Source organism: Medicago sativa, chromosome 7 (assembly GCF_051527215.1).
Source record: "Medicago sativa cultivar Bolivia chromosome 7, Bolivia_mono, whole genome shotgun sequence".
Classification (NCBI taxonomy): domain Eukaryota; kingdom Viridiplantae; phylum Streptophyta; class Magnoliopsida; order Fabales; family Fabaceae; genus Medicago; species Medicago sativa.
The window spans coordinates 78,736,192-78,754,118 of NC_140755.1; the positions used below are offsets into that span (position 1 = coordinate 78,736,192).

The window sequence follows — 17,927 nt, forward strand, 5'->3', positions numbered from 1 at the left end:
ACACCTTAATATATACAGTTGGGTGCAACAATATGCATTAATATCATTACAACTATCTTCTACAAAAACAATTAAAACTCATCCACAATGGGGCTTCTATCCAAAATTGTCACTCTTCACTCCTCTCTATCAAATGTATGTGAAAAACAAACTATATTCCATCATAAGGGGGTGTCCCACTTATCAAATTATGGGACCACACAAATCAATAAGCATAACTATAGTATTATCTCTCTTCATAGATTATATGAGCTAAATGCCACCATTTTACTTTGATTACAAGTTTGGCATAAATATTTCATTTGTTAAATCTAACTAAGAGTAGTAAAGATACAAATTCAAAGACCAGCAACACTTGTTTATTATTATCAATTATTAAGATAAGAGCTTGTAATATATTAATTAACCAGCAGATCTAATCTAAAGCAAAACATACTATGAGTGCTACTTTATGACACAAAATTAAACAAATGCTTGGGGGAAGTGATGAAGAGAGGTATAGTGGTAGCAGCAAAATATTACCACCATATAATATACAATAAAAATCCATCAATATTGCAGTGTCTGCACAAGAACATCTTATGATTAAAACAAACAAATGAAAAATAAAATTAAAAGATAGAAAAACACAACAAGTCCTCTTAACAAAATGAGAAAAAAAGTTGTAAAGTTGAATCTTAGTCCTAGCCAAACGACAGACTCACTAAGCACTTGCATTACTATATTCATTCATTGAAAAAAAGTGGAAAAATTATGATGATTATGAACCCCAATATCCCCATTTGAAGGGACAATGTTTCATGATTCCTTATGTACTTCATATATATAATATAATCATACATTGCTACTCTGACAAACAAACAATGTGACAATCCTAAAAATCCCAGTAATAATAAAATAATAATGATGATAATAATTAAATAAACAAACAAATCAAGAACAAATATTCTTAATTCTTAACTTCTCATTCACATTTCACACTTGCAACATAATTAATTAAAGATAATAATCAATCCTCAATTTCAATTACTGTTATTATAACAATAAAATTATATAATAATAGGGGAATCAAGCAAACTAAAAAGGGAATTAAAGATGGCATCCAAAGCAATTACAAGCCTTGGGAATGAATGAACATAAACCAAAAGGTTTATTGGGAATGTTGCAATCTATAGCATAGCAACAAGGAGAAGCTATGCAAATCCCTTTTGCTCCACCACAGCAGGTGCATATAGCACATATCCTGAAGCTTCCAAGTTTTCTTCTGCTCTCATTCATCATCATCATCATCTTCCCAGCTTCCATCACTGGCACCATTGGAAATGACCCATTTGCTTCCTATTCATAAAAAAAAACAATCTTTTTCAATTTTTAGTACTACCCACAAAAAAATATTCCCATTTGCTTCCTCAATCCTAATCATAAAAAAACAATCTTTTTCAATTTTTAGTACCACCCACAAAAAAATTAGCTAGATCCATGAATTAAATTCAAAAGGGTATACATATATTATGAGCTGAGAGAGAGAGGACTTACATGGAGTAAGGTTGCTTCATTGGATAAAATGGAAAGAAAAATGAGAGAGAGGATGAGACAATGAGAAGGAATCATCATGGTTGGTTTTGTAACAGACAAGAGCTTCATAGTCATAGGTTTATGTTTTTGAAAAAGGGCTAGTTGTTAATCTTGTTTTTGTGTGGATGAGGTTTAAATTGGTGTATCATAAATGAATATTTGGTGGCTATTTATGTATAAATTTGTGAAGTTTAGCTTGGTATTGATTGTGTAAAGAGTTGAAGTAAACCAAACTGAAGTGAATAAACTAGCTTTGAAGATTGCAACAAGTAAAGAGAAGGAAAAGAAAGTGAAAGTAGAAAGGAAATGAATTATTATGAGTTTGAAGTTGAAAGAGAGGGTTTGGCAAAGAAGAGAAAGAGGAAACAAAGGGTTTCCTTTGGAAACAGAGGTCACAAGAGTGACCTTGGCGTGTAGAAGTAAAGAGAAGAGAGTGATAGAGAAAGAGAGGAACTGTGAGATTATATTTAATTGAAAATATTGAACTAAAGTACAAAAACAGAAAAGAAATCAAGGGTGTAAAAGCTTCTTCCTTTGTTTCTCTCTCTACATCTCACTTAAATAGTTAAATGTGTGAATGCTAGTAAACCTAATAAAGTGGACAATTTGAGTATGAAAACTTTCTACAGTTTAGACTAGTTTGTTGACTCACAGTCTGTTTGGTTTGGCTTTTCAACACTAAGAAGTGATTCTACGACCTTCAAAAGTGAAAAATCGAGTTTTTAATGGTGTTTGGTTTGGCTTTTAAGAATTGATTCTATCCTCCAAAAGCAATTATTCTTAAAGCTACAAATCCTAGCTTCTAACTTTTCTATAATCAATTTTACATTAAATTTTCTATTTTGATTATTACAACCTATTATTTTCCTTTATTACCATTTATCAATTCTCCATCTTTTTGCTTTGTAATTTAATTTGATGAACCAAATTTAATTAGAAAACTTAACGAACCAAATTAGCCCCCGAAAAATGTTCATGGTCATGATTTACCAAATTTTGAATTTTTCTTTACGATATCCCCATTCAAATTTACTGTATTTTTTCTTTTACATTTCTTTTACGCTATATTTTATCATTTTTGGCAACTAACTCTAGTATTATTTAACTTAAATATATTTTATCAAAAAATATAAAATATATGAACAAATATTTTGTAAAAAAAATTAGTTTAATGATTGTATTTATTATGTTTTAAATTAATATATAGAAAATTTATTTATTTAAACTAAATAATATATCTACATTTAGTATTGATCTACATATACATTCGACTAAGCACATTTACTTGAATTTAGCTATGTCCATTTTAGTAATTATACATTCAAAAGCAATTTTGATAAAAACTATCCAAACAACATTCAGTTTGTTTAATCAATTATGCATTATTGTATCCAAACATAAATCAATTCTCTTAAAATTAATTCTGTCAGAATCAATTCCATCATAATCAATTCTATTAGAATCAATTATATCCAAAGCTTAACCAAACACACACTCAATCTGTGAGGTTGGATCTTGTGATTTTTTGTTTGGATTGCCAATGAGATTTTCAGTATCAATCTGAGTTATCATGATTTTAAGCAAAACTAAATTTTAGAGTTTCTAACATATAAAAAGATTTTATATCAAGAGTATGTCTTCGAATATTATAAGGGAAATGTTAACAAGGAATTATAAAAGGAAATATTTTTTCGGAAATTGTGTATTATATTTTTTGAAAGTTGAAAAAGTGTTTTTTTCAATGTTTTGTCTTTTCTTTCTACATTTAGTTTCTTAACCAGTGTCCCGGTTAAGAGGACCCATATTATAATTTTAACCAAAACTATATTTTAGGGTTTTAATATACAAAAAGTTTTGTATCATGAAGAGTATGTTTTTGAATATCATGATTTTAACCAAAACTATATTTTAGAGTTTCAACATATAAAAAGATTTATATTAGGAAGAGTATGTCTTTGAATATCATGATTTTAACCAAAACTATATTTTAGAGTTTTAGCATACAAAAAGTTTTGTATCATGAAGAGTATGTCTTCGAATATCATGATTTTAACCAAAACTATATTTTAGAGTTTCAACATACAAAAAGTTTTATATCATGAAGAGTATGTCTTCGAATACATTACCATTGCATATTAGAGTTGTAGTCAAAGTCTCTGCTGTTTTATCAACTCATCGTGTATTGTGTGAAAGAAACATCAAACTCTACAATTTTTTATAATCTATTTTGGACATTTTTTTGAAACTGTGTTCATTGTGAATAGCAACGCTCTTTGACATAACATGTGTTTGTTTGGCGATGAAAAATCAATTGTAGACGTTAACCGTGGGTTGAGAATGAATCTATACTTTATAGTTTTTCATTGTTTACAATGAAATGACAATTAAACGTACAGTGGCAAGGCTCTTCGCTCATCTGAATCGGTGTAAAATCATGGTGATAAGCTCACTCCAACATACTCCATATTAACACCTCCTAGAATACAAGGTAGGGGTGATTTTTTTTTTTTTTTTAAGAAGCTAAACTAGTCCACCTAAATTGGCACTAGAAAGAATCAAACATGAGACCTCGAGGAGGAGCACACTTCCAGATCCCAAGCCAATACCATCAGGCCAACCCAAGTGGATTTCAAGGTAGGGGTGATTTGTTCAGAGTGATAGACTCTCATTGTGTCAAATTCATCGCCGCTCTAAACATGCAACTAAATTTAGTTACACTAAGTATTGTTGAGAAGAAAAAATATATAATTAGCTCTTGGGTGACCCTATTGTCTCTCATTCTCTAACAAAATCTTAGTTTAGATTATTCAAAGACTGAATTTTGATAAATTTGATCCATAAATTAGTTTAGAGCTAAAATTTTATCAAAGAGAATAGATATAGACTAGAAAGGATTAAATCCAAGAGAGTAAAATGTGTGAGAGATATTTTTTGTTTATTTTTGAAATCTTAGATATTTTTACACTGATTAAAGTAATTACCAGAACACGTCAATTAAAGTTTTTTTTTTTTTGGGTCTAGACGTCAATTAAAATTTCTATTTATATCAACAACAAAAAATGTAATTGTTTTATCTTGTTAGTATCATTTACTGTTCCTGTAAAAAATAATAAAAACAAGGGAAATTAGTGTGGAACTCACACTATTGGGTTTATGTGAACAAAAAGCTCTACATCAACTCACAGGTTCTCTCCTAATAATAGAGTCCAGAAAATGCAAGTTGGCACTCACCTAAGTTATAGGCTTACGTTAGAGAAGACACAATAGTATGGTGGTACTTTATTACTGAAAGGGTAAAAAACGTGTGAAGCTAGATGATTTGTTTACATAAATTTAGATAAGATAAAATAAAGTTCGATTATGTCTTACTGTTAGATATGGTGTAGCTTTTGTCGTCAACATTATGTTAGAAAATTAGAGAATATGATGGTACTACTACTCTTCTTTGTCTAACCAAAACATTAACCTCTAACAGCTTAAATAATTAAAAATAATCATTTTTAACCCCTAAAGAAAAATCATTTTAAAGCTGGAATAAGCCTTAGAATACTGGAACTTTATATTTAAAAATATGTATGCCTTGAATTGTTATACATGAGACATTTTGGAGGTACATGTCTCTGTCCTTAAGAAACTCTGGCCTAGCTGTCTCCGACTCAAGCAATGGTAAGGACTCGTGTTTTGTTTTGATTTGACCCAAAAAATAAAGGCAATGACTTGTGTCAAAGTAAAAACCGGTCTCAATTAAAATATTTAGCCTCCACAACATGGATATTCATTTTTTGGATATTTAAGTAGATCTCTCAATTGTACGAATCACTCATTTATATAAAAATTAGTGCATAATAAATATTTAATCACTTCAACTCAACATCTTTAGAAAAATTCTAAGAGTGTGTTTGGATGAGGTAATTTGGAAATTTTAAAGAATTTAAAATTCTAGGCAATTTACCTCAAAGTATTTGAATTTCCTCATAACATTACATTTCCTCAACATTACATTACATTCTCTCACCCAAACAATGGAATTCACCTCAAAGTATTTGAATTCCCTCATAACATTACATTCCCTCAAAACATTCCCCCATCCAAACACACTCTAAATGAATTCGACCATAACGGTATATCATCTATCTATATTTTTCTCTTTAAAAAATATATAAATAATTATATATCATTACATTTTAATATTTTAATATAAAAATAGTGAAGGACCCACAGAAAAAAGAGTGTTGTTTAATTGGACAAGCCTACTCGAGAAACCCCAATCGGATTTTCTCCCTAAAATGGATATCTATTGGCTACCTATGATGAATCAAACATCCTCCATTGAGAGTGATCTTAGACATCTTCAATAGGAGGGTCTTAGACATTTAAGATCCGGTGCCTATTAGATTTTTCATTGGAGAGAAACTTTTTCGGGGTCTTATAAGATCCGGAGTCTTACTTAAGACCTCCAATTTTAATCGGGATCCGCATTCTTTTAATATTAAAAAATTGAAACGTAATGATATAAAGTTATTGATGGTTGATTAGTGGGTCTCTTTAAAAAATTTGTGTGAGATCTGAGTTGGAGAGATTGAGTGCTTATTAGGTATTACTATTAAAAAATTATAAATTAGTGATATGTACACGTGAGACCCATTTAAGTACCCAGAAATAGATGTTGTCTCCATTGTAGATGTTCTTGGTAGATACTCTCGTGAAAGTTTAGCTAATAAAATTTACCATTGCATTTAATATATATATATATATATATATATATATATATATATATATATATATATATATATATATATATATATATAGGGTTTGTTAGGATACACCCACTAGTTTTTATTAAGGTGTGTTTTAGCAAAGATATAACTATAAAGTTGTTAAATACACCTTAAGGTGAATGTTGTTAAAACACACCTTCTAAAAGATAAGTGGGTGTATGTTAGCAACTCCTATAGACATTTGCTAGGATACACCCATTTATTTTTTAGAAGGTGTGTTTTAGCAAGTTATAACTAAAAAGTAGTTAAATACACCTTAAGGTGTAGCTTGCTAAAACACTCCCACATAAAAACTAGTGGGTGTGTTCTAGCAAATCCCATATATATATATATATATATATATATATATATATATATATATATATATATATATATATATATATATATATATATATATCAATGTCCAAACAAGTCTATTTGTCAAAAATTAGTAAAGTAAAAAAAATTGTCACCTGATTAATAGATTTAATCTTACTTTTGGTCTCTACAACAATAAGAGTTTTATCAACAATGAAAACTGTTAAGACAAGAATAAAAAAAATTGCAAATAACCTATTTATGTATATTAAAAAAGACACTGTTGGTTTGTTTAGTAAAACATCAATTATAAATAATTTCGCAAACATCGTCGAGTTCAACATTTCTAAATAACTATTGTCAGTGTTATTCCTTTTGTGCTACTTCAATTTACATTTTGTATAAGTTTTTCTTACACCATAGTTTTTGTGCTACTCTTTTTTTTCTTCAAGTAGTTTAGTTGTTAGAACTCACACATTTTAAATGTGGAGAAGTGAGGTGTCCGAGTTCGAACCCCATCCCCTACATATGATATGCAATATTTCTAGCAACTGAGCTAAGCTCACGGAAATTACTTATTAGTTAAATTAAACACAATAGTTTTAAAAGTATTATTTGTACTACCCTCGTAAAATTTATGCTAATTCCATCACTATTCGCAACAATAACATCAGTTACCAAAAATATAATGTACTCACAAAACATTAATAGGTCATATATTTTTTGTCTTGGTGTAAAGCAAGGATTAAATACTCTCAACGGCTCCTTTAACGTTTTGTAAAATTACTATTCGCTCATTTGTTGTTTATCTAATTTTATATATACTCTTCACTAATTATACCTTTCCTTTTTTGCTTTAAAATTAACTGAGTATTCCTTAGCAGATACACACATTAAATTTTATATCCGAACATGATCTAAAATAGATATAAAAACACAAAGGTTTAAAGCAATGCAAGAGCAGACAAGTACTACATAAATACTAACGAACAGAAAACAGTGTATCAAATTTGCTTATCCTATGCTTTAACATTGTGAATACTCAATATGTAGTATTTTATTCATTGCTCATTTCTTCAATTTTAATGATATATACTCTGCATAAAAAGAATAGTAATCCCACTAAAGGAAAATTTAAAACTTAAATCAACCTCTATGTATTTAGATATTTTTGCTAATTTAGCCAACAAATTCATAACGGTGTATCCTCTTACCATCAATTTTTTCAATTTTTGTTTTGTTTTTTTCAAAGGGACCTCCTAAAGTGGTTGAGATCTCATCCTAGATGTGACTCATCAACCAACTAAATTAATGAAGCACTCCTTTACTCACTTGGCATGATCAAGTAGCAATGCATGCAAGTTAACTGCACTTTTCATGGAATATGAAGATTCAAGCAAGCAGCAATATTTACAAAGGAGTGTACATCAAGGGCAACAAAAGGAAACAATTCCATTAAATTGTTCTTTTCAGATATTAAAAAACTGGCACAATTAAACAAACTTACCAATATTTGGTTGGCAATTCTAGAATGCAAAATATACGATCAGCCAAAATTGTGGATATACTTGTTATAACGTTTTCTATGAATCAAAAGTGGAAGTAGGGAGAACGAAAGAATCGACATAGTACCTACCTGCATAAGCTTATAGATAACACTTGCCAAAATCAGTGGGCAACATATCAAGCACATTGCACATGTATCTTCTAGTTTAGCCATAAATTGTTGATTCTAGTAAAGCTAATTAATAGGAAGGATTTAAATTCCCCACTTTGATTTAGTTGTATTGCATGTACCGTTAACCATACTCCAGGCCAGAAAGGACTACCACCTTTTATTGGAACATGCAGTTGAGGCTTGATATCTGCAAAACAGCATATAATTAATGTGTGCTTTTGATGTCGCCGAAATTCACAGTCTTGACTTTTGCCCTTCAACTTCTGCACAATGAACTCTATCCAAGATAGTCATCACTGCAAAACTGATATGGAAAACTAGCATTACATGAGAAAAATATAGATGCATAAATACATACTTCACAATAATAAATACTTCATTGGACAGCAGCTAAATTCTGATAAGATTGTCCAAAAAAATTAAGGATATTGATCCTAATGTTGGCTTGCCATTGCAACAAATTTCTATACATGCAGTGTAAAAAATAAACCCAACTGTTTCGTTAAAGAAAAGGATTTGCTGGAAGATTCACACTGGAGCCAAACATTGATTTATTATATATTTCCAGAAAGATATTTTTTACACTGGAGAGTATTTTCAATAGATAGATTGGCTTAACTGAAGAAATGTTCACATTGGATTTTGACCAAATGTGACAAATATTTATGAAATTTATACAATTTCGCAGCATGAAATCCAGAACGACTGGATTTGCCAACTGCATTCAATAGTAGGTTGACAGAATCATTTTGACATGAACTCTGTGTTTGGAACTCTGTACATCTCCAGCAATGGGGAAATCAATTCACAGATTACGCTTTCTCCCCTAAGAAAAAAATTGTAAAACGCAGATAGCCCATTTCCAAGAGACAACATTATCCCTCATCATCAATGTCATCATCACCGGAAGGATTCGGTCTAGTCTCTGATAATGAAAGCCTCCTTGGCTTTACTGAGCCCGACTCAACAAGTCCTTCTGATGATAAACTTAATGCAGCAGTTCCTGATGAAGAACCTAGCAGACGCCGTCCTGCGACTTCAGCTAAAGGTGATGCAGATACATTATAGGTGAAGATTCCCATTGGATGGTCAAACTTGCAGCTTGGGCCAAATTTGCATATGCCATACCGCGAATAGAATACACAAAGTGGTTCTCCCTGCAGAAAATGGGATTACCTCTATCAGATTGTACCAAAATCAATGTGATGAGAACATTGATACAATAATTGTGTATCTTATTATCTCTCTCAAATAACTAAAATAATGCATTTATTCGCTTCACCCAATTAAAGGTCAATGTTTACTTTATTTCACACATTTGAAAGAAGAAAATAATAACAGATATTTTGGGAATGATATGACCATCAACAGCAATGCTGCCACAATGCTGCCACAGATCACGATTTGTTTAGAAAACAGAAACAACTCATACAAGCTACTATTTCCCTTGGTTCCCATATATCCCATACTGCCTCTGCTCTTTTTCCTCTCTCCAATATGAGACCATGGGATATTAGTTACTCCCTTTGCTGGTCGTGATTACTTAGGGAGCCGTTACCCTGTTTCCCATGTAACATCTTAAGTGGGAATATATCACAGACCAACATAGAAGTATTAATTTTAAACCGTTATTACTGTTAGTAACTCGCATTTTTCTTGTTGTGTTGATAGCTTTTGGAATATGTTAAAAGCCTATCTTTTAGAAACAAAGTGATAAAATGTTAAAAAAAAAGGCCAACAAGTTATCATCATACAATACAACAGCAAATTTATCAACACAGAACGCCAGAGAAGTTATAATCAATCTTCCTTTTAGCTCCAGCGTCGAGTTCATAATTTCTGGAGAAAGATAGATATGTTACCCTAAATCAGATGACCCATATTGAGTATAGGGTCCCAATATTCCTGCACAGAGCACAAAGCCCAACAATTGTGCTGGGTATATCTCTACTAAAATCGTAGGGTCCTGTCCAGAGCTAAAACTCAAAGGATACAAATACAAATAACTGACAAAAGTAAAGGGTTTTTTTTTTTTTTTGCAAAGGCAGACAAATGTAAAGCTTAAAGAATAATGCAGTAAAAAAATGAAATAATCCACAAGCAAAATTAAGAAGACTCATTCTTTTCCGAGGCCTTAGCAAACTCAAAATTTAAAACCTATGATAATTATAATGAAGTATAAATTCAGAAATAAATAACTTAACAATGAAACATAAACATGATATAGAACCGATAACAAGATATCAACTCACAGGACGCAAAGGAAGGCCAAGGGGACTCAAAACACAATCAGGGGCAGGAATCGTCCTCTCACGTGGATGGTGAAAACGACAGACAGCACCGAACTTGCAATCCCCAGTCTTCATGTAGAATTGGCATTCAGGCTGATCAGGTCTCTCTGGAAAAATGTTCTCCCTTTGCAAAGCATAGAATCCTACTGGAACAGAGCCAGAACGGTATTGAGAATATACCCCTGGGAGTCCTGCATTTTCTGGATCACCTTGGTGAGAAGTTCCATAGGTTTGATCATTTCTCATTGTTTGTTGTGGACTGTCTGATCCCATTTGACCCTAGAATAATGAATATTCCATTAGATGCTAACACATTACAGTATTGGTAAGTTCCATTAGATGCTAACACATTACAGTATTGGTAAGTTTTTAGTACAAAGATAATTGCATATCTGCCATATTGCATTAAATTAGAGGTTAAAGGATAGTTAACCATATCATACAGATGATGCCAAGTTATTCTCTGAAAAACGCAGACTGTGAAATTGCTCTTCAATAAAAGTACAATTTTCCAGAAGAAATAGACCTTTATGGACAAGGACGTGAGATGGGGATGTATGCCAATCGCCCAACTAACTTAACCATGGTGTTATGAACCAACTCTTCAAAAAGTTCAAGCCACCAAGTGACAGCAGCACATGAATAGTTTTATGCCGAACAAGCCCCCCACCACACGCACACACACACACACACACACACACACACAAGTGTATTTTTGGAATAAAACAAAAAAAATCATGACACCATGTCACTAACCAACTATACCAAAACCTTAAGCTATGTGAAAACACAAATAATTTTAAATTCGACAAACAGAAACAATATGACACACTCTTGAAGTGTGGCTCATAATCAACCACAAGCATAGAATACCACGTCTTTCTATTCCTTTGTTATAACCTATCCTACGAAAAGATTGGATGATCTTACATTGTATGTACTCCACCCAGGCACTGAAACCACTCCTTGAGGTAGAATTAAAGGTGCATAACTTGAGGGGCCTTGCCACCTTGGACTGGGAATATATGATGAAGTAGACCAATTTGTAATTCCTGCCGCATATGACTGCTGACCTGCTGTAGTTGGAGACTGGACAGTAGGATAAACAGGAGAACCTCTCATTGGAAGTACCATATTACTTGGTTGAGGATGGTGAAATTTACAAGTGTTCCCAAATTTGCATTGACCAGTTCTTAAATAATAAGCACATTCAGACTCATTCTGCACACACAACAAAGAAAATATAGAATTAGACTATTAATTAATATTAAGGATCCCATAAAAAATTCAGGTAAGGTAATAAATAGAAGCATACAAGGCCACAAATTTTAGAAAAACAGAGCTGCGAAGAATGATCTGAATCAAAGCATAGTATAAAAAGTTTATACGGCAAGTCCATTGAATGAAACCAAATGAGTAATGAAACAATAATTGGCCACAAATCGATGAACGTTTACTGATTTGGCTGTAATTACATATAAACAAGAGGGAAATTTTGAATACTAACTGGGCGGAGTGGATAGCCTAAAATATTCAAGGCAACTCTTCCAGCAACCCCAGCCTTGTCTTTAGGATGATGAAACCTGCATGTGGCTCCAAATTTGCAAGTTCCTGTTTTCAGATAGTACTGTAAAACACAAAATAGATATCAATATTTGTAATATGGTGAATACGTAAATACACAAGTACAGATGTGTACAATGACTAAAGCAATACTGGGGCTTAACATTATAGGCTCGTTGTTAACATTGATATTTCATGCAACTAAACAGAATAAATAGATCTTAAGAGAAACATGGATATGTGTTTTTAAGTAATTAGCACACTGGAACCAGTGAATTGTTAAACTGGTTTTCTTTTGTTTCACATAGGCTCCCTCTACTGGAGGTAATCCTATTTGAGGCATGTCAGGCACTAAATGTAAATTCATGCATACAAAAAGCAACATACAAATTTGATCAACTTTCTGCCCAAATACACTACTTTCAAACAAATCAAAATAAGTCATTCCAGAGAGGCAGAGATAATAATACAAAAATGGATTACATGCATAATGCAACACTCATTGACAGATTGATCTTTTTAGCCCCCCACTGCCAATCTCCATTCATCAAAAGACAAAGGATGTCTTCCTCATATTGGACATGAGGACTCCAAATCTAATTATCGCACATAGATTACTTCTGTGACTTATAACATCATTATCTTTTATTAGGATATTTTTTAGGAGACCTTTTATTAGAAATTTGAATCGCAATCAAATAGAAATAAACATTCATATGGGCTGATCTCTCAGGAAATTCCAAGTATCCTTGAGAGTTCCAGTTGGTGTCAAAGCCTCATTTTAACCCCGGCCTTGATCATGGGAATACTTTCTCTCCTTTTGCCAAACCGCCATTTGTCCAAATTGTCTATATATGGTCTCAATAAATTCCCAATGCACAGTTTGCAAAAATTAGTAAAGTTATACAGCATTTGGTATAGTACGTACTAAGGTAGATCATTTTGTGTCTAATAATCATTTATCCTCTAATAATAAGTTTACATATTTGTTATTCCTAGATAGGGGTTATCATTACTACAAGAAACAATCAAGAAAGCATCGAATGTCTAAATTAGCATTTATCTTTCAAACTGAAGACTTGGGCCAACTACAGTATTTTGTTGGGATTGAGGTTATGCAGTCAAAAATGAGCATTGTCAAAAGCAGAGTTTCAAGTTATGGCTCTTGCAACTTGTGAACTTACATAGACATAAAACAATTGCTTTAGTATTAAGTTTTGCAAGAGAAGACCTATAAAACTTATTTGTAATGATTGAGTTTCATTGCACGGACGTTGGATCCAATCTAGTCATTCAACATCTAATCGAACATAGAAGCTGATTGCCATCTTATATGGGATAAAGTGTAACTATGGACATCACTGCTACTTCATATGTGAACTCATTAGATGAACTATAAGGCATATTCACCAAATCTCTTCAAGCACATAGGATAACTTTGATATATAACAAACTTGATACACATGACATGTCTGCCCCAGCTGAGTTGGGAGAGTTGATTATTATAAATAATTTCCTCGTCTTGTATCCCTATAATTTAGGAGTTATCTTTTAACGGGATTTGAATTGTTACTGGATATAACTATAAATTCAAAGGGCCTAAGAAGAAATCTCTCAGCCCATTCCAAGTGTTCTAAAGATTTCATGTAACAAACTTTAAACATTTTAAAATTCCATCTATGAAATAGGAATTCACAGAGCATGCACATGAACAAGCAATATGCACCTTATGCAGTCATTGAGAAACAAGTACATGCCTGACATTCTGGCTGCCCTAACCTTTCTGGGAACTCGCCTTTCATCCGTGCAGTGGCAATAGCCTGACAATATTTGAAGTAAAACTTATCAGATACCTATATTATCTAATTATGTCCAGTCAAATAGAAAAGTATCAACAAGACGGTGTTATAGATTTAACATTAGATGGCACATCAACAATATCATTATGAAAATAAGTGAAAGCAGTGAAAAGAAATTTGGTGCTTAACAGAGAATGTATCTGTAGAGAGAAAAAATGCTAAACACAATTCAAAGTAATGTACTCCTGAACATGTGTGCAGGTAATTTTATTCGAAAGAAACCAAGCAAAGATCACTTGTTGAAAGAAGAACAGCAAGGGGGAGTGGCAAAACCAAATAGTTTCAGTTTCAACTGCCTATAGCTGCCAGCACCTTGGAAATTAGTGATAATAAGGTTGTGGGTGTGATCGAACAAAAATACAAACAAAGAATTTTGTTCAAGTATCAATAATACCAAATACATTCATAATAAATTTATAAATACAATTTGTCCATATGAAATGCATAGTTCGTACCAGCTTCCTGTTAGGAGGATGATTAAACCGACATGTTGCTCCAAATCTACAAAGGCCGGTTCTTATGTAATATGAACAATCTGGTTCTCCAGGATGCTCCGGATACGGTCCTGATTCCATTGTTTCACTTGGCCTCAAGCTCATTTGCCACATTGCCTCTGAAATACCAAAACACGTACAAGTCAATTTCTCAAAAGAAAAACTGAAGTAACATAGCTGTAAAAAATGATCAATTCCACTTTCACACTGGCATTGTGGGTTTAACTTATGGTTATGTATCTGAAAAATGGAAGTATAGAAAGTTCCAAGTCACAGACACTGGCAGGGTCCTTGATGGCCCCACTGTGTGATGAAAAAGTTAACCCCTTTGTACGACTTTTCAAAAGCTGTAGTGTCATGGTCTACACTACAATTTCTTCACAGTCACACAAAAAAGGTTTAAAAATATTCAAAGATGAAAAAATGGTGTAAAAGTTTCAATCAATTACAATTTGCAACTTGAATATTTAATAATTAATACATGTTTAAAAAAATAATTTGGTTTATCATGAAATCAACGGTCTTAACATTTATTCATGATTAAAAAAACAATTGTTGGTAATTTTCTGAGAAATCAAAGCTGTGATCGCAGCCTTGCATGCATATGTTAGAAAGCATGTAAAGCTAAAATTAGCAGAAAATTGAAAGGAAAAAAAAATGAATTACTAGTTTGAAAAAAGGAAAGACATTGAATATTTGAATTTGAGAAAAGTTTTTTTGCAAAATCAAGTAAAAACATGAGCATGAACATTTACCAACAGAAACACATGGAACTGCAACTCAACCAAAAAAAACAAAAAAAAAAAAAAGGTAGTTGGTTTGAAGAGAGTGACGGTTATTGTAAGAAGATTCTCAGATCTTCTTATACAATCAATAATAAGAGATTGAAGAATTAAGCGATGATCGGTGATGGTGATGAAAAGAGAAGAGAACCTTGAGGGATGGCATCGTATTCCATTGATGCGATGCGGCATATAGAAGTATCAGATTAGAATCATCACCGCCCTGTCTGTCACACTCACAAACTCACAGCCCCACGTTTTGTTAACTCACTCTTTCAACTCAAATGAATTGTAACTACCCGAGATCAACCTCCACCCTCAACTCAACCAAGAGAGAAAACACAATTATTATAATAATTATATTATTGTTATTTATTAATATTTTGATTGTGATAATAAAAAGGAAAATGAGTGAGAGTGAGAGAAAAGAAAGAAAAAGAGAAAGAGAGAGAGGTGTGTGTTTTGCACTCCTCCACAAATGAGAACAAAGAATAAAAGCCAACCAACCAACCTCATCTCATCTATCTATCCAATCTATCTATAACTGTTTCTTTACTGTTCCTAGTGATCCCCCCTCGCTCGCTCCCTTTTTTCACCCGCCTTTTCCACAACACACGTTTCTTTTTTCCTTTTTTCTTTTTCTTTAATCCACATATTTTGACTTTCCCTTCCTTTGTCCCTGTATGTCAACTTGTTATAAATGCTTTTAAATCAAGTTTTATCACAATTTTTTTCGCATTGTATTTTTACTTTCTTTATATTGTTTTGATTATGCTACGGTCTAAAATATAGTTGTTCAAATAACATTACTTTTAATATAGCAATATACAATAAACTTTTTGAACTTTACTATAAAATACTCCTTCCATATTTTATTATAAATTATTTTGACATTTTCACATATGCAAAAATTGGAGATTATTTCTAAAGCGAATAGGTTTTTCGTCCTTTAATTTGCATGCATAGGTCAATTTCATAACCAATTTTTTTTTTTTAAATAGTCAATAAGTCTATGAATTTGATGAATTTTAATCCATTTAGTCCTTTCTTCAAGTTGGATCGTTAACGGTGATGATGTGTGATGTTAAACGTTGATGTGGATTACCAACTCAAATGTCACATGTTCATTGACGAAATTGATCTAAATTTTTTGTTTTTTCTTGGACTTTTTTTGGAATGAAAGTCATTACAAATTGTTACATTGTCAAATCAATTCCTTATTTATTCATTAAAAATCAAGATGGTCCCTAAATTATGACATTCAATGTAAAAAACGATCTTTGAATTATTTATCTTGATCATTGATACTATCAAATAAATGTTAAAAACTAAAAGAATGTGGTTAACTGTTATTTATTACCTTTTGCATGTTTCAAATGAAGTTTCATCTAAGTTGGAAGTAACCTCCGAGTCTTCATGTAAAAGTGTTGAAAACCACTTCAAATTCTCTATTTTCTACATCCACAAGCATATGATATTATAAACCACTTGCAACCGTGGCTAGCAACATGAGAAGGAGACACAATGAAAATAAAAAATATCAACTAAAATATCTGAGTTATTGATGAAAACCTTAATACATAGTTTATATAAATAATATTTTAAGATGATAAAAACCTTAGTATATAGTTCATATAAATAATATTCAACGCATTATTGATGGGCACACAAAATAAAAAGGCAATGCTCACATGTAAAATTGTAAAGGATTTAGACACTGGAATAATATTTCAAGCAACGAGATGTGGCTTTGATATGCTACCTATTCTTTTCAGTTTCCATTATTTTCTAATTCAATCTAATAATTAAGCATTGCACACTTATGAGTGAAAACATAAAATTGTCAATGTAAAAGATGCATATGCAACTTAAATGAAGTCGAAAAAGATCAATTTCATTAAAATAAATCGGTGCTATAAGGACAGTTTAAATTTACCACGAAGGAAATAAACAATTTTGCCGCAATTGGTGGATATATGAGATAAAATCACATCAGCTACCTCAATTACTCTTTTTTTCATTAGGACCCCTTAAAAATTTAAAAGGGAAGTTAAGAAAAACACTTTAGAAAACGATGTTATTGTAATTTGTTTGGATTTTCATGTAACATATTTAAGACTAGGACCCTTATAAATTTGCATACACATTGCATGTAAAGTATTCGTTATTGTTGATTATCTAATACAATTTTATCTTGTATTGTCATGGTTTTTTTATTACAAAGAGGGCTAAAGCCTAGGGTATTATCATGTTTTGTTTGTATTTACTTATATGGGTTAAGCATTAATGCATGCCCTATCCCAAATGGTGAAGAGTTCTTTCTCCTCCTTATTGTGCTATCGAATCACTAATCGTCCCTCAACCACAAACACTGGAGCTTCTTTAAGGCTTTCATATGCAAAATCATGTTTATAATAACATATGCTTGTGGATGTAGAAAACGAAGAGAATTTCAAGTTATTTTCCACACTTTTGCATCATGAGATCATGTTGATGATTAAGATAAATATTTCAATGATCGATTTGATAGGGAGTGACATAATCTAGGGACCATCTTGATTTTTAATGAATAATTTGGGGATCAATTTGACAATGTAACAATTTGTAATG

General features: G+C 31.8%; 2 protein-coding genes across 2 annotated transcripts; both read right to left on the minus strand.

Moving 5' to 3' along the window:
• Positions 1-933: 933 nt before the first annotated feature.
• LOC146908884 (uncharacterized) lies at positions 934-2,118 on the minus strand. The gene is made up of 2 exons (XM_085725996.1): positions 1,537-2,118; positions 934-1,338 (listed from the first exon to the last, which is right to left on the minus strand). The coding sequence occupies exons 1-2, from the start codon at positions 1,648-1,650 to the stop codon at positions 1,090-1,092; spliced, it is 363 nt and encodes a 120-aa protein (XP_085582122.1). The 5' UTR covers positions 1,651-2,118; the 3' UTR covers positions 934-1,089.
• A 6,744-nt stretch (positions 2,119-8,862) lies between these two features.
• Positions 8,863-15,637, minus strand: LOC146908885 (zinc finger CCCH domain-containing protein ZFN-like). The gene is made up of 7 exons (XM_085725997.1): positions 15,469-15,637; positions 14,497-14,654; positions 13,940-14,002; positions 12,127-12,246; positions 11,550-11,840; positions 10,581-10,898; positions 8,863-9,485 (listed from the first exon to the last, which is right to left on the minus strand). The coding sequence occupies exons 1-7, from the start codon at positions 15,491-15,493 to the stop codon at positions 9,204-9,206; spliced, it is 1,257 nt and encodes a 418-aa protein (XP_085582123.1). The 5' UTR covers positions 15,494-15,637; the 3' UTR covers positions 8,863-9,203.
• Positions 15,638-17,927: the final 2,290 nt, after the last annotated feature.